The following is a 17580-nucleotide window of genomic DNA, read 5'->3' as shown; positions in this document are numbered from 1 at the left end:
ATCTGGGATTCAGTATTATTGTATAACACTTGGCTTGTGTGATAAGGAATATATGAGGTTAGCATTTAATGTGCTTCCATTTTTATTAAGAATATAATTTGTCTTTGAAATCAGATTTGTTATGAAAGAAATTTACAGAGGGAGGCTAGTGGATTTCAGCAATGAGAGAGGGGGTTTTGGTAGCTTTGGGGTGTTTCTCATAGCTTCTCTCTTCCTCTTAAAGTGTTATGCTCTCTTGAGCTGCTCATCCAATATGATGTAATGTTTTTCTGCAGGTAAAAAGTTTTCAGGGAGACCCATGTGTACACTACTGACTAACAAACGATACGAGTTGCTCTATAACTGTGGCATTCAGCTCTTGCATATTGGCAGGCCCTTAGCTGCCTTTGAATGCCTGATTGAGGCAGTCCAGGTTTATCACTCAAACCCTCGTCTGTGGCTGAGAATAGCAGAATGCTGCATTGCTGCCAATAAAGGGGTAAGTAGCTCTGGAAAATTCTTCTAAAGTATGGCATGTGATTACAGAATGGTAAAACTAGTAACTAGAGTTAAGATGTGTATTTTGAAGGCCTGGTTTTGTAACACCTCTGTAAATCCAGATTAATTATTTCTTGTGTATATGTATTTTTGTGTGTTTGATCTGGAGCTGCAATAGGTGAAGGGAACTCTTTGCATGTGGTTTTCTCTTCACTCAGCCAAAGCTCACCTGAAGTTTCATTGTTTCCTCACTCATTGTCCACTAGAGATTAAGCGGGGTGAAGCTTTGTAGTGTGGGTAGCTGAAAGTGCCAGAGGCTGAGGAATCAGAGATCAGCCTTCTCCATCCTCCAGGGATCATGCCTGCTGGGAAACTGAATCTCCAATTGCTAAGTCTTCACCTGGCAAAGTTGGTGGAAACCTGCTGATGGCAGGCATATTGCATGTCCTCTAGGACATCTTGTTTTCAACCTGTTGATCCATGTATGTTCAGGATAAACCCATATGATAAAATTCAGAGGGCTGAGGACAGGATTGTTTGCTCTTAAAAGAAAAAAACTGCAACTAAATAGTACATCTGTGAATTAAGATACACTGTACTTGATTCCCTGTAAAACTGTAATTCACCCCTTAATTGTGGGGGAGTGATGATGCAATCTGTAATTGCATGATCCTATGCAGTTATTCCCACAGTATGCCCAATTCACTCCTTACACAGGATGTGTGGGATGAACTGAACAAATATTTGTTCAATATTTTCTCCCCAGCCCTGAATTCTCTGTTTTTCCTCTCTGGGTGGCCTCTGTACATTTATGTACTGCGCATGATCCAAATACAAAATTAATAACTTGGAATTTGTGTAGTACTCAATATTTTGGTATCTCTGTTTTAGAGAACTTAAGAAAGATACAACTTTATGGTAGAAGTTTGCTTGTATTCTGATTTCAGAGGCAGAGCACTGAAGATTCAAGAGTGTTGGGTAAAAACTGGACTGACTGTGATTCTGTATGTGCTACTTGTCAGATTGCCTGGGTTTTATAAAGCACAGCAAATGCAGGAAGAACAGCTTTCTTCGTACTAATTTTGCAATTTTCTGTATCAATCCTACTGAGCACAAGTCACACATAGATAAAGAAGACACATCTGATCATCTCTAGTGAAAAGCTGAGCATGAGAGTGGATTAGCTTAGGTTTTGTGGCAAAAATCCAGAGCTAGGATTCCATTTACAAGGACAGTGTTTAGCAGTCTGGAAAAGGGAAATACAGATCCTTATGGGGCAGTTCCCTATTTACCACAGAGTAGCCAAAGCAGTAGATTATGCCAGGTTCCTGAGGCTTTCTTCCTGTACAGTTATGATGATGTGTGGTATATCAGAGAGCTTGAATTCATGTTAAAAATCAGCTTGTTTTTCCCTAAATTTATAATCTTAAAAGAAAAAAATTAACTTTGGATGCTATTAATATTAAAGGCAAAGAGAAAATGTCTTTGAATTGTTAGATTTGCAACATGACAAGTGAGGCCCTAAAGTCAATAATATGTTTAATTTGACCTTGTAACTCAATTTGCAGTAATATTCCTTTATAGCTAAGCATAGATTCATATTTGTGCTCTGAACACCATGCAGAAAAGCAGTTTCACTGAAGATAATTTTCATCTGCTTTAGTATTTTAGTTTATGAAATATAAATGGGAGATTTCCTTTTAAACACCTGCATTTCAAACACATTTTATGAAATATGTGCTTCATATCCAAACTCAGTGTATATATTTTTTTGACAGTAAATGCTACTATGTCAATATTTTTGCAATAGATTCTGATAAATTTTTTGGTAAGTGATAACTATTGAAAGTCCAGATTTAGGATAATTTTTTTCTTCAAACTGCAACTCTTCATCACTCACTAAACTTACTAATGAAGTTAAGATGGCTCATGGTGAAACAGCCAAACAAACCCCAGTAAACATGGTGTAGAGATAATGCTTGGGACTGACAATTAGGGTGCTTTAAGTTCATTTGACCCCCACAATCTGTCTGCATACTCGACAATCCATTAAACAAGTTAATTTAATGTATCTTTGCGTATGTTGTTGTTCAGCTTTGTGCTCCCCACGGAACAGTTTGGGAGCAGCTTTTCCAAAGAGCATTCTGAGTGCTGTGTAAGCAGGGAGAGAGGATGGCAAGCGTTACAGTGCCAAGTCTGAATGTTATTTGGCAGATCAAATTATTTCTTTTTAGATATCCTGTCAGTTCCTTTAATATGACTTGGTTCATTGTTCTTTTGCTTTCAAAACAGAGGAGAAACTAGGTCAGTAGGCTATCAGACAAGCTGTCAGAACTAATCTGTGCTTACACTGTGTGCAGTAAAACCCCTCTGCAACACAAAGACAATAGAAGGTGCCTGATCCTTCATTGTACTTTAGATTTAAAGCTGTATCCATTATTCTTATATTTTAGCAGAGTTCAAGGTCTTCTTTCAGCCTTCACTTATTTTGTCAAGCTCTCATTCAATAGCCTTGATATTTAAGCTTTTTTTTCCTTCTTCCTTTTAGACATCAGAACAAGAGACTAAAGGTCTTCCCAGCAAAAAGGGAATTGTGCAATCAATAGTAGGTCAAGGCTACCACCGTAAGATAGTCCTAGCATCCCAGTCCATACAGAATGTTGTTTATAAGTGAGTATGTTTCCCATGGGTTATTTATTTTGTTTTTATACCTTTGTTAAGGATATGTATCTGTTTATCAGAGATTTTAAAACTGTTGTGGAATAACTGTTCATCCATGTAGTGAAGAGAGAGGCATGCTAAAATGTTTGGTGAGTCTTAAACATCATTTTGTGCATCCTCTGTGATAGCCAGCAGAGGGCTTAACTGTGTGTTTATTGTAAGTAAGATGAGCATTGTAGCTTAAAATTTATCTGAAAGTTTTATTTTCAGATAGCTAAATCTGTCCTCTTTTCCTCACTTGTGTAAAAATATATATTTTCAGTAATCCACTTTAGAAAAATGCCAGAAGAATCTAGTTGCTCTGCCACAAAATTTCAGTAAGTGAAATCAAGAAATTATGTGGTTGATTCTATTTGCGCATCGTGATGTATTTTCAATATGTAAAAATAACAGGATACTACATCCTCATATATTAAATTTGGTATATTGAAACATTATTTAACATTTTTAGGGTGAAGTTTTCTCTGCGTTCAGATATTTCTGGAGCTCTGCTTTCTTTTTTAATTTATTAGGATAGTTACTTATTGGTCAACTTCTGTGTCTCTTTAAGTGATGGGCAGTCCTCAGCAATACCTGTAGCCAGCATGGAGTTTGCAGCGATTTGCCTAAGAAATGCCTTGCTGCTACTGCCAGAAGATCAACAGGAGCCCAAGCAGGAAAATGGATCTAAAACTAGTAATCAGCTGGGGGGAAATACAGAAAACACTGAAAGCAGTGAAGCATGCAGGTAAACAGAATTGAATATAAACCTTTCTTTTTGTCCAGAGTAATTCTGGACCCACAGTCTGTGTCTGCTACTTACCTTGTTTGGCCAGCAGAAACAAAGAACATATTTGTAAATTCTCTTAACAGTGCTGGCCTGTTAAAAGAAATTGTTTAGCTGCTTGTTGTTTTAATTTAAAAATAAAATACTGAGTTGATTCCTCCTGTCTGTAACAACTTTTATTAAATGAGGCAGTGAAATTATTTTTTCCCTTGGCCATCATTTTTTTCGGTGCTGCAAATGTTATGTTTTCCCACACCCTCCTGCTGTGCATATTGGTATTTCTCTAATTGTAAGTGAAGTTTCACATGTTACAGTGATTTTGTATGTGTGCACACGTGTGCTGTGTACTTGATTGAATATATATTTATGAATGTCTGGAAATTCAGTTGTAAACATTACCCCATGATCAGATTTGACATTCATCAGCCCTAGTATGCTTTGTTGTGTTTGCATTAAAATGGGAAACTAGATTTAGAAAGTAGAGTAGAAAAGCAGCATGGAGCTATTGCTTAATAAATCATACTTTGCAGAAAAGAATTTAAGAAAAATCTTTTTTGTTAATAAAGTTTCAGAAAAAGTAATTTGTAGACAGTGTATGTTAAAGGAAGGTAGTTTCATTTATTGCATCACCTCATACATTCTGGACTTCCTTTCAAAAAGTAACTTTTGATCATAGTCTGCACTTCCATTAAAGACCATTTTGAGGGGAAATGTTACAATAACTCATCTGGAAAAAGTGTCTGTGGTAGAACTTGAACTACTTAGAGTAATGAAAAAACACACAGGTTTTGTCAGACCTGAGTACAGATAAATGTTAAGAAGATAAGATCCATTTGTCATAAGACAGAATTTACTGCACACATACTGTGGTGTGTAGGCACAAGGTGCATCCTCATATTCTGAGGTTGTCTGCAGATAGACTGTGGCTGGGGCCAGTGGCTGTTACAGCAATATTGGAAAGCTGTTCTTTATAATCCTATTTTTCCAATTACAGCCTATCTTGTTAAATGACCAAATGAATTATAAAAGTTGGAGGGAGTGTTTGTGGGTTTTTATTTTTGTTTGGTTGTTTGTTGTAGGTTTTTGTTTTTTGGTTTTTTGTTTTTTTTTTCTTTTTCTCTTTACTAAGGTTGGAGGTTGTCTGGCAAGTATATATGCAGCCCATTGAGGTGAAGCTTCTCTGGTTTAAATGGGACTTCAGTTTTAAATTTTTGGGGTTCACTAAGGGGCAGTGATGAAAACAAAATGGTGGCCCTTACTCAGACAAGACCTCCTTTTTTGTTTTCTCTTGGGGTGGTTTTTGTTTATTTTTGTAGGGGTGAGGAAAGGAAAACATGCCCTGTATGGGAAGATCCTTTGCTACCTTCTGCTTTCAAAACCAGATGCTTCTTCAGCTGAAAAAAAGCTAAAGAAAGGACTCCCTCATATCTCCCAGTAGTCATTGCCAATTTCAAAGTATCCAACAAAGGAGGCTGTTCTTGAATTTCTGTCACATTCTGAAAGGTTCTCTAGGGATTTGTTCCTTCTGACAAGGGAACCTCTGTGAGAGAACAGTAAAACATACAAGGGATTTGAAGAAAATCACACTAATTGAACAGGATGGTTTTAAAGCAAATCCCACTAATTGACCAAGCTGACTCTTAAGGCAGATTCTTCTCTTATTCACAAGAAAACAGTGAATACTTCTAGTGGTTAAGGGTATTTTTTAAAACTAATTTTTGGTAAAGGCGTGAAGTACATACTCTACAGCAGTTTTGAGTATGGATTTCCTTGGAGTTTTCTGTTGTATGTTTTGAATGTTGAAGTTATCTTACCTATTTTTAATAGACAGGCATGAAACTCATAAATTAAGTTCTTGTTAAGTGCACAGATTCAGTTTCAATTCTGAATTTCCTTTTAAATCTTTTTCTAGACCTTGCTGTCTCTTTCTACCAAGACACAGCCATTCTCAATTCTCATTCCAGAACAAGGTTCTTTCTGCTTATTGGAGGGTGAAGTTTCATACTTCTTAAATAGAATGAATACTCCCCAAATGCTCCCCCCAAAAAACAAGGTGTGATTTTAAGAAATTGGAATTTTATTTGTAAAAAGGAGAAAAAAAGAAAAAAAAAGAGACATTTTGTAATAAAGGGTAGCTAGAAGTCTAGAGGAAGCTGTAGCACTTTGTAGGTTATCTTTTTAGAGTATTTATGTAACTAGTTTTTAAGATGTCTAGAGAGAAAACTACTGCTTTTCTTACAGGCTAAAAGAAGAAAAGCTACAAATGCAGCAAATTCTGTGTCCCTCCAGTTAAAAATGCTTATCCTACACTGAACATCAAAAATAGCTCAAGGCTGTGAAGAATGGTGTGGGTTGTTTGGTCTGTCAGTCAAATCCTTTCCAGCAAGTGTCCCACTTCTTCCTTCTCAAATAGAATGGTTAGGATAAGAGCATGTGCCTCAGTCTCTGCATAACTTCAATTCCCTCTCTTTTAGGCTGCAGAAATTTTTATGTTCTTTTAAATTGAGTGAATAAATACACTGAGAATTTTTAAACTGGTTATTATAATAATACACTGTTTTTATTCTAGCAATAAAAGTCATGAAGGGGATAAATTCATTGCAGCTCCTCCTTCTTCGCCTTTGAAGAAACAGGAATTGGAGAATTTAAGGCAAGTAAATAATGTAAAATATCCACCATTAAACAAGCCTCTTCCTTAATTGTGATTCCTAGGGGATTTTTTTTCGTAGGCACCTGTGATGTTGAATTGTAGCTGGTAATCTTTTTTTCAAATGCGTATACTTCCTTTCTTCTGGGCTTTGAACCTGAACAAATAGAAACCATCCAGAATTTCAGCTTAGATAGATCATTCTGTTTAATTCCAGTATTGTAAGTTTGGTGTTATATATTGGGCAAAGCTGAAAATATCAAGTCCCATGAGGACAAATCTGAAAACCTGAGAATGACTGTTGATATTGTGGAAGGAGATGGAAATTACTGTATGTACCTTTTCCCTGGGAAAGCCATGATAAGGCTAGTTTGGAATTCTGTCTCCACATTATATGTTTGTTGTATGGGAAAAATATGAAAGTGGAAAGCAGCATAGCTGCTTTTACCAAAGAGAATGGTGTTCGTTTCAGCAGGAATATATCCACTTTGCATAAAATAGAAAGCAAAAATGCCTCTGTCCAGGCATTTGACTTTCTCACAATGGAAAAACAGGTAAAATTTCACTGTAAATTTCTTATGTGTTCTCAAAGATCCTTAAATTGCTTGTTCAGGAGTCTGAGTGTTCTCCAGACAGAATAACTCACGTATGTGTAAATAAGTCCCTGTTATCTGGAGCCTCTTCACTTTTCCCCAACAAGATTACCATTTACTGGCAATGTTAATTATTTCGGGTGACTTCCAGCCTGTTGAAAATCTTACTGTAAAGCTTGCACCTGTTTAGAAAAAAGCAATCTGTTTTAAGTTTCCATTATGGACAAAGCATACAGTAATTTCCCACTTGAACTCTTAGGTAAACATTCTGTTTCAGCCTAACCCCAGGTAACCTATGTTTTATAATGACCAGCTTAACCTTTCCTTTGCTCCACTACATGTAGCAAATCTTCTTGTACTCATTTAAAAGCACTTCAGGAGGAATCTGTGAGGTGACGTCGATTATTTATTCTAGAGTGGTACAAGAGTGCGCTACTTGAAATAGGACAGGCTGGATTAAAAACAGTGATGTGGGTTGCTTGTGGGTTTTGTGGGTTTCTTCTCCTCCTGGCTGTTGAAAATGTGGCTGCCACATGTCAGAATTACATGGTGTCACTTTGTGATTTTTTTTTTTAATATGTAGTCTTATCTTTCACAATCAGCTGTTGTTATCTACTGATGAAATCTGACAACATGTCAGGAAAAATGTAGCAGTTCAGCAAGAAGTGAGCTGCTTCTGGTAAAGAACTTCATATAAGGAAAGGAAAAGCATTGTTTTTTTTTTTGTTTTGTTTTGTTTTTGTCTTTGTTTTTGTTTTTGTTGTTGTTGTTGTTGTTGTTGTTTTTCCACTATGTGCTTTGGTTTAATCTAGAGGACTACACATTCCTAGAAAGTGATTCTGCTGAAACTGTTTCTAAGCTTCTGGAGATGTGAATAGCAAAATACGTTACACTCAAATAGTAGTCTTGTATGTTTATACTGTAAATAGAAAATTCTTGTAGCCTTGATCACTAAGGAGCTAAGTGAGAATACTGAAAGTCTTGTTGAGTTGGGGAAGATTAAGAAAAAAAAAAATCTGGATGTTGTCAAGGATTATCCTAAGGAAGAGGTATCCGTTCAGTTTTTTTCTGGTAAGTTGCTGAGTTGAAAAACCTCTATTGCTTCTAGAACTGAAAAGGGACTGTGAATGCTTTTTTTTGGATGATTTTATACAGTTGTGCATCCTTGTAAGAGTTCAAAATGCCTGATTTACCGTTGCCCCCAAACCATTTTTAAAAGCTAAAAATATCATCTAGAAAAGATTTATGTGTCCTACATATTGCTTGACACTTCTGCACAAATTGTTTGAGTGGACTATTCTCATAATAAGCAGTAATTCAATTGCAAGATTTTAAAAGCAACAAGCAGAAGTCTGAGGACACCAATCCTTGCTAAGAATTTATGCATTGGAAGTAGAAACTTCAGGTTTTTCTTCTGAGTTTCTTCTAAACAATTTTCCTCGCTGCTTCTCATCCTTGGACAAGCCAATACCCCTGCTCTATGTGTTCCACACACCACAGCCACCTAACACTGTTTGGATACACCAAGAGAAAAGAAGCTCTGGTAGACCACAGTGCTACATTTGGAAAATTTTGTGTATTTTGTTGTAAAATTTCAGATGGACAGCAACAGACCTTGTTGTAGTCTTTCTCCTTAGATTGAAGGTCTTCGTGTGAGAACCTTAATTTTCCCCCTCAGAGCAGATAGAGATAAAGGAATAATTTGACCATTTGTTTTCTCCACACTTACCCACTTCTGCCTCAGTTATCCATTTAAAGGTTGCAGTTGCCTGTTTGGCCCTGTCACAATACTAGAAGCTTACAGTGATCATCACCCATAGCTGTTTCACTCTCTTCTTCCCCACTCTTGGCTACTGTGTAGTTCTCCCCCATCTCCCCTTTGCTGGTGCTGATTTTCCTCATGGAGTAAGCACAGTCTGCATTCTATATTTCTTAATATTTTGTATTGTTTGCCTGTGTTGAAACATAAAATGTAGATAGTTTGTATCCATTGTTGGGCTTAACTATTTGAAATTATTTCAGATTAGTGACGTTCTCTTAATAGTTTAGAAGTGTCATTTTTGGTGCCTTCATACTATGTTTTGAAGAAGTGGATTTGCTCTAGCTTGCCATTTCCCTGAGAAATAAGGAAAGTCAGATGTGGAATTTGGGTTCCATAAACTTACAGTCTGTGTGGGCTGACAAATCCTGTTGCCTAGACCTACACAAGAGGCTGTTTGACATAATCTGGCAGTTTAAAAAAACATTTTTCTTTTTCCTAGTGCAAAGGCAGTTTTATTCAGGGCATGCGGAGGCTCGGTGAAGCTGGAAGTCTGCCGTGCTCAAAGGCGACCTGTGGAGTTTTGTCAGAATCCTGACCGGGGTGAAAAACTAGTTTGTCTTTTCCCTTGTGGTGCAATTCTTCTGCTCCGCTTGGCTGTCAGCTCTCCTGAGCGTTTGCTTCAGCCAACTCAACAATGGATCCAAGTGCAAGAACACAACTGCAGGCGAGGAAACCTGAAGGTTTTCCTCCTTAGATGGCTTTTGCTGAAGGCTTTTGCCAGCTCTTGCATGGCCCAAACAGTGACTAGTGCTTAGAGCAGAGGAGTAGGTTTCATCCTGTTGTGTGATTGGAGCATGTGTTGTGTCTGAATTTACACCTGCAGAAATAAAAAATGGGCTTTAAATAAGTTGTGAGAAATGTAAGACGCATTGATGGGAAAGGCAGTAGCAACCAACTCTGCAGGCCCTGAGTTTGTGTCTAAGGGTATTTTGCTGGTGACAGCATCTCTGCTGATTTAAAAGCTGTACTTCCTTGAGGCAGAGACAAAAAGAGGTTAGTTAGAAGCAGGCTGTTATTGCAGAGATTTTGTTTCCCCGTTCCATCCCCCTCCCCAGTTGCAACCTTTCAGAAATATTTTAGGTTTGGGACTTGAGCTGGGGAAGCTTTCCTCTCCCTCTCTCAAGCTTTTGTATGTGTTCAGATTTGATGTGACATCTGGGCACGGTGGAGAGGAAGTGGGGGATAGGGGGAAACACTGGAGAAGTTTCTTATCCTGCTTGTGCATAATTAAGGAGCATGCCTCCTGGGAAAGGGGAATAAAGGCACCCCAGGTCCTGCCATGAATTACATGACTTACTGCTGGACCCAAAGTGGGCTTGACAGTTGCCAGAAGGTTGGCGCAATAATAGCCCGCCTACCAGCGGGAGAGCCGGCGGCTCTCCTCCCGTCGCTCCCAACGTGAGACCCCACTCCGAGCATCCACTTGTCCTCCCTGCAGAAGAACAGAGTCCTGCTCACAGCAGGGCAGCATGGGCAGAGGCTTGTGCCCTGAGGACAAGGCAGCCTGCACTGAATGATGTTTTACCAAGTGGAAAATATCCCCAAGAACGGTGTTGGGAGAGGGGGACAGTTATTACAAAGTGTGAAGCTTGGCCTAATGATGGCGTCCTGATGTGGGGTTATTGTTTGAAGATGGCGAATGTGAGTAGTTCCGATTTCATTAAATGAACTGACAGAGATTTTCTGGTTTTGGAAAGATAAGCAGGTCTGTGATGGCAACAAAATGCCATGGATCAATTAGAGTTTTGGCACCGGGTTACAGCCCTCAATTGAACGCAAAACTGGAAATGCCAAGTTCTCCAGCGTTTGTCTCCCTATGTGCAGACACTGTACAATAGAAGAGTGAAATATGTTACAGCTTAATTGATAGCTACTGTGTGTCTTATAGCAATCTAAAAATCTGCTACTCTTCTCTACAACAGAAGGTGAGGACAGAGGAGTACAAATTGGAATCCAAGGCAAGACCAGGAACAAGAGTGTGAGAAAGGGAAACTGTCCATGAGAAAAATGACACATGGTGAAGTCCATCTCTTTTTAGTCTGTTATTTATGATGAAAACTGCAAAATTTTACAGAGCACACCATGGTGATCCTTGGTTTATAGTGGTAGGACAATTGAGCCCATAAATAACGAAAACGAACTCGTTTACTTCATACTTAGATGGGAAGTCATTATTGAAAGTTTAATTTATTTCTTTAGCACTAAACAAGAAAGAAAATTTAACAGGTGTATTTTGAATCACAGAATTCTCCATTTAACATACTGGCTCTCTCCCCCTCCCCTTTTGTTTTTTTTGTCTGTTTCCTTCCAGGTGCTCGATTCTTGCGTGTAGTGCTTATGTGGCTCTGGCTTTGGGGGATAACCTTATGGCATTGAATCATGCAGATAAACTTCTGCAGCAACCAAAGCTCTCAGGGTCTCTTAAGTAAGTCTGATGGGGTCATTTCTTCTTTCTCAGCCCTGTTTTTTGCTGGAGAGTTCTGAGTTGAAGCTTCTAATGTCTATAGTTGCTTGTCAAATCTGTGTCTGATGCAAAGAATTGCTTGGCCCGCTCCTGTTCTTGTTGAAGCCCTGACTAAGTGTCCATTGACACACAGGAACATGAATTCCCTGCTTTGTGTACAAATTCCACATGTTTTGGAATCAATTGCTGCTTTTGTTACTGTCTCTCCAGCTCTGGGTTCCGTGCAGCAGCAGGGCCATCAGGTCGTGATTCACTGTGGGGTTGCACATGCTTGGCACAGCACAAGGGGCAGGGATGTGCAGCTGCAGGTAGCCAACATCAGCCTAAACCCACACAGCTGAAAGGTTACTCATGGAACTATAGCCTCAGAGGGGAAGGATTTGCTCAGTCACTCAGGGTAACAGATCTTGTGTGTGCAGAACTGTCACTTCACCTGCTACTGCTGCTTATATATAGGTTCCATTCTTCAGCTTCTCTTATTCACCTCTCATTTGACACTGTATTTTTTGAAGGATATTCAAAGTGCATTCTTTTTCTACCCACCAGTTCTCATACAGTTCTACAAATTCAAAAAAGGCAACTTCAGTCCTATCCTTCTGACACTGTGCATTTCATGCACAGGATTAAGAATAGCAAAGGTTTTTACAGTAGTAATATTTTTCAAAACTCGTAATGTACTTGTGGAAGGCAAGGTAACTCGTGCTTATTTTTATATGCCAGCACCATGCTCTAAACTGGTCCATGCCAGTTAAATTCTTTGGCTCCTGTTCTTCACACTACTGTAGGAGCTCATCCTTTTGCACAGTCATTGTATTAGCAAGATCTTTGAGGAGTTTGCAAGGTAACACATAATTTTGTGTTACTGTTATGTAATGAAGGAAATGGTAAATAATAGGTCTTTTGCAAAGACTAAGAGGTGTGTATCTTGGTCCCAGGAAAATAGGTGCTTTATTTTTATTGAATGTAAAATAAGGTAACACTTTAAACTGTAGATACAGCCATATTCTGGAGTGGCTTTTCTTAATTCTCTGAATAAAGCCTCACCAAGGTAGTTTCTCGGTAAAATGGCAACTTCTATGCATGGATGAATTGTCATTATTCAGGTGTGGATATTTTTTATAACTTTGTTGCCTGAAAGTGGTAAATGGTAGAACTGAGTATTATGACAATACCTTAACAAGTTAACTTCCATGCAAGTGTTCCCTGTAATAGTTCCCATGTGCTCACATTAAGGACTGCTTTGTTTGTCTCACATAACAAACTGTGGGGATTGCTGTGATGACATTTGTACCCTCACCCTTTGCTGTTGTAGGTTTCTTGGGCATTTGTATGCAGCAGAAGCTCTCATCTCTCTAGACAGAATATCTGATGCCATCACTCACTTGAACCCCGAGAATGTCACTGATGTTTCCCTTGGGATCTCTTCAAATGAGCAGGATCAAGGTTAATGCATCCACACTTCATTATAAGTGCTTATATTTTCAAGTGCCTTCCTGCTGTAACTTTGTAGACACAAATATAACGATGATTAAGATGTCTTGTTTTAAGACATGCAGTTTATTGCAGGATGGGGGAGGCTGTTGTTTTTGTTTTTATTTTTGTTGTTGTGTTTTTATTGTCCTGGCTTGAGTTCCTACTTCCTACTTGTGTTTGGTGTGTCTTTTCCTTGTCATTCCTATGAGGTGGTTAATTCTGTAGCATTAATAGGACTGTATATTGTAATCTGATTAGTTTGAAGGAAACTTTTGGAAGCTGCTTTTGTTAAATGTGCTATTATGTTCAAGTTTGGGTTTTATGCCATCTCTTCCAGATTTTTGGTCTTTAAACCAGGTGTCGTCATACCGCTGGAGTCTACTTTAGTGAGATACAGGAGTGGGGACAACTTAGTTAATCTGTGTCTTAGTCTTCTTGTTGGGAGTGTGTACTCTGCAAGAGAAAAGTACTTCAGAACCATCTGTGTAGTCAAGTCTGCAGCAGCTCTGATTCCAGTGACATGCCTGCAGTTTAAACTTCACTGTATTCATCTGCAAATCTAAAGCACAACACTGAAGATAGGAAGTCTTAAATGACAGAAACTCTTAAACAAACTGATCTGTTTTCCCTCTTTAATGTCAGACTGTGAAGAAAGCAAAAAATTTGTATTTTTGTATTATTTTTCTAATAACCTTTAAAAAAGGTCATAGAACAAGATGGGTTTGTGTTTGTTTTCTTTGCAGGGTCTGACAAAGGAGAGAATGAGGCAATGGAATCTTGTAAGTACCAGCCACTGAATTCAGCAGAGTACAAGAACTTACTTGGCCAGTTGGAATAAAAGTGTAAGGAAAAAAAGAATTATTATTTTTTTTAATTGCAGCTGGCAAGCAGACGCCACAGTGTTACCCCAGTTCAGTCACGTCTGCACGAACAATGATGTTATTTAACCTTGGAAGTGCGTACTGCTTGAGGAGTGAATATGACAAAGCTCGAAAGTGTCTTCATCAGGTATGGAAAACAAATCTCAAGGCAGCTTTAGGGACAAATGTACTTCCTTCAAAGTGCCATTCAGATCACAGTGAATTCTGGTAATTTCACAGCCCAGGCTTATTTGCAGACCCTGCTGAGATGGTGGCATTCTTTTGTCTTTGTGAACAAAATAAAGACATTTGTCATTATATCTTTTCTCTATTAGAAACAAAATGAATTCCAAATTTCGTACTTGTGTAAAAAGTTCAGTACCACTATAGACAGCATTTTATTTTCCTTAGCTCATATCAGAACAGTGGAAGATGGCTGGGAAGCCTTTTCACGTTTTCTAAGTTTACTTGTTTGATTGTTTGGGGTTTTTTGTGGTCTTTTTAATGGTCTAGTAGTAATTGTTATAATTCAGAGAACGTTTTCTCCCTAGTCATTTAATAACTCTCCATCACAACTACTATCTTTAGGGCTGTGAGAACAAACTGCAGTTCTGCTGGAGGTATGCTCCTTGTCTGCCCCTTGTTCCAGCAGTTCTCAAGTACTGCTTTTGAAATGCTGTCTCTACTTAGCCTGTGTCACATCACTTGGTCTTGCTCATGGCTGGGACCCACCTCTTTCAGTCATGTTTCTCTTTTTGCAGCCACTCCTGTCTGTCAGGAAGACTGCTTGGATGCATTGTTCAGCTACCAACTGAAGCAGCAGCTTCCAAATTACTTCCCAGTAGTTATGTATGTGAACAGATTCAAGTCCTATGAGGCTCTCAGCTACTTGAAGCAGCTGTCTGGCTCTTTTTCCTCATGAGGCTTCTTGTGATGGACAGGTGTCTGTGCTTGGGCTGTGTAACACCTGTGCAAAGCCCAAAGGAGTGCAAGGCCACCCACGGATTTAAAATGTAGTGGGGCTCTGCATCTACAATAAATTCATTGACTTCATAGCTGAAAAATGGTTGTATATGGAAAGCTAATGAACAATCCTTGTTAACTTTGTACTCTGAACTTCGGAGCAGTGGAGGTTACCTTCTTCACCTGTCACCTCACCAGGAAACCACGTTAGGCTGGCCCAAGAAATTCAGATCCATATGAACATAAGCACACAGCAGATGGTCCTGCTAATTAGTGTGAAACAATATTGCTATGTTGATAATCTTGCTGTATCTCCTTGCATGCTTAAACCTGATGGAGTGTATGAGTTTGAAAAAATCTGGTCTTAGTTGATGAATTGTTGCTTAGTTTCATTACCTAAGATGGTGGCAGCAGTCTTGTCAAGAAGCACTTTCCTTGTGCTGGATGTTTCTCTTAAGCACTTTTTCTCTCCACCCTCTTCTTTTTCCATAAGGCTGCTTCGCTGATCCACCCCAAAGAGATCCCTCCAGAGGCCATCCTGCTGGCTGTGTATCTTGAATTACAGAATGGTAAGTTGGAAACTGTTCCATTAATCTAAGTTAGGGATACAAAGGAAGAAGGGCCACAGTCATCATTCCTACTCTATATAGAGAGTTGTGCCAGTGTTTTGAACGCCACCCTTTAGGCCCTGCCTCCATTTTACACTGCTGTGGGTCCATGTATGTGCACCTTCACTTCCGTAGTTTATTCCCATCCTGTTCTTACACACTTCAGACCTCCTAAACATTTCATTTCCTGAGCTGAAGTTTTTCTATCTTGGTGCACAAGTCAGCAGTCTTGGATACGCTCAGTAAAACCTTTGATGAGGTTTATACTATAAAGGGGCTTTGAAAAGTTTTCTCTGTTAAAAAGCAACCACAACCCAGGTTTCCCAAAGAAGCTGTGTCAAGGCCTGTGCAGCAAGTATGGCAGCAAAGCTTGTAATACTAATAACTTTCTCTTCCACTATGCTTTCTTTTGAAGGTTCACTTCGTTTGTATGAGGGGAAAGCTGTACATAATGGGAAACTGGAAAGGTTGCACTCAAATTCTGCAGTGTGAGCAGACTGGTGCAGCTGCTGCTTGAAGCTGTCATGGTTGCAGACCTGTGCCCCTTGGGGGGCACTTCATAATCAAGTGTTGTGAAATGTTCTGTGTGCCTGTTCCCCTTCAGTGATGTTGTATTGCAGGCAGACAGAGGGTTTGAGCATTTGCATTTGAAATTGAGACTTCTGCCAAGCTTTTCTTACAAAGATTTTTCTAAAGTGAAATTTTGGAAAACTTTATTTCTCCAACAAAGATGTACATAGCAGAAGAGAGTAGAAAGTGGGATTTACAACCCTCACCCTCTTCTAAGTCTTTAACTAAAAGAGGCTAAACACATATTTTGTTCTATAAATTACAACAAAATGATGCATCTCTTCTGAAACTAAAACTTTAGGGAAAGAAAAGTATGAGGAAGAAATACTCTCCTCAGAACTCAGTGTCTTTTCTCCTGTAATTTTTACAAGTTAAATTTTTAACAGAGTAAGTCTTCCATGTTTATTGGTGGTTATTTGATGGACCATACAAACAGTTGAAAATCAGATTTCTTCTTTTAAAACATTCTTGGCATTCGCATTACTGTCTGCAATGTCACAGGGTGAGGGCATTTTGTGTGAGATCTAGCACCTCATTGTGCAGCTGGGAGAGAAGAGGTGACCTTTGGGAAATTAGAAGGTGCTTTGGCATCTTCCAGCTCTGAGGTAAAAGCTTGATGTTTTCAGCTAAGAATAGGTAGACTCAATCAAAACTATTTTTTTCAAATTTCCTGTTGTCTACTGCTCTTCCTCTCCATGCCCACATTTCACTGGAGAGGAAGGACTGCTGGGTGTAGCTGGCCTGGGCCCAGGGCTGGCTCATCAGCTCTGTCCCTGAACAGCAATTCATATGTCATAAAATGGTATTTTTGGTTTTTTAATTGAAACTTGTCTTGTAGGTAACACGCAGCTGGCACTGCAGATCATCAAGAGGAACCAGCTGCTCCCTTCTGTGAAGACGCTCTCTGACATGCGGAAAAAGCCTGTTTTCCAGCCAGTCCACTCCATCCAGCCCATTCAGATGCCAGCTTTCACCACTGTTCAAAGGAAGTGAGGGTTGTGCTTTAACCTGCTGCTGCCCTGATCACGGGAGCTTGGAATTTTGTATATTTTTTTAACCTAGGACACCTGAATACCCCAATTGCTGGAGTGTGTTTGTTTATGTAAATTTTTAATAAAAGATGTAAACCAGAAGATTTGTTTTTTGAAGGTTATTTTATGACTGATGGGAGGTTGGTACCTGCTTTGAATGGGAGTGGCAGTTTATTTACAAAAAAGAAAAGGTTATCCAAGTGTGTAATTCAGCTCTTTCTGAAGAAAATAGAGGGGAGAGCAGTGAGGGGAGAGAACCATTTACCTGAACTAAAGTCCTGCAGAAAGAGCAGTGGAGCTGTTGTGTTGGCTGCTGTTTTGACACATAATGAGCTATGCTCTTCTTCAATGAAGAGGGAACCTGTTTCCACTGGTTTTGTTTTCTTGTGTGTGTTTGTTTTTTGGTTTTTTTTCCCTCTCCCTGGTTTTCCTTTGCCCAACAGAAAGGTGGAATGGTGCAGGTACAGTGGAAGCATGGGCGTGGCTATAAGAAAAATAGTAGGTTGGGGATGGTGTTTTTTTTGGTTGGTTTTTTGGGGGGGAACAGGGGATATGGGGGGGTTAGGGTTTTTTGGGGGGTTAGGG

At 39.1% G+C, this 17580-nt stretch overlaps 1 protein-coding gene across 1 annotated transcript in view; it reads left to right on the top strand.

Moving 5' to 3' along the window:
• The window catches only part of CNOT10 (CCR4-NOT transcription complex subunit 10), a 32431-nt gene extending 15334 nt beyond the window's left edge, over positions 1 to 17097 (top strand). The window contains exons 10-19 of the mRNA XM_063408545.1: positions 276 to 478; positions 3026 to 3147; positions 3749 to 3925; positions 6534 to 6614; positions 11338 to 11451; positions 12803 to 12933; positions 13707 to 13742; positions 13844 to 13971; positions 15280 to 15355; positions 16803 to 17097. Coding sequence (XP_063264615.1) covers positions 276 to 478; positions 3026 to 3147; positions 3749 to 3925; positions 6534 to 6614; positions 11338 to 11451; positions 12803 to 12933; positions 13707 to 13742; positions 13844 to 13971; positions 15280 to 15355; positions 16803 to 16957 — 1223 coding nt within the window. The 3' untranslated portion in view covers positions 16958 to 17097. The remainder of the gene's footprint in view (positions 1 to 275; positions 479 to 3025; positions 3148 to 3748; positions 3926 to 6533; positions 6615 to 11337; positions 11452 to 12802; positions 12934 to 13706; positions 13743 to 13843; positions 13972 to 15279; positions 15356 to 16802) is intronic.
• Positions 17098 to 17580: the final 483 nt, after the last annotated feature.

Source organism: Prinia subflava, chromosome 1 (assembly GCF_021018805.1).
Source record: "Prinia subflava isolate CZ2003 ecotype Zambia chromosome 1, Cam_Psub_1.2, whole genome shotgun sequence".
Classification (NCBI taxonomy): Eukaryota; Metazoa; Chordata; class Aves; order Passeriformes; family Cisticolidae; genus Prinia; species Prinia subflava.
This window is presented reverse-complemented; position numbering and strand designations above follow the sequence as displayed.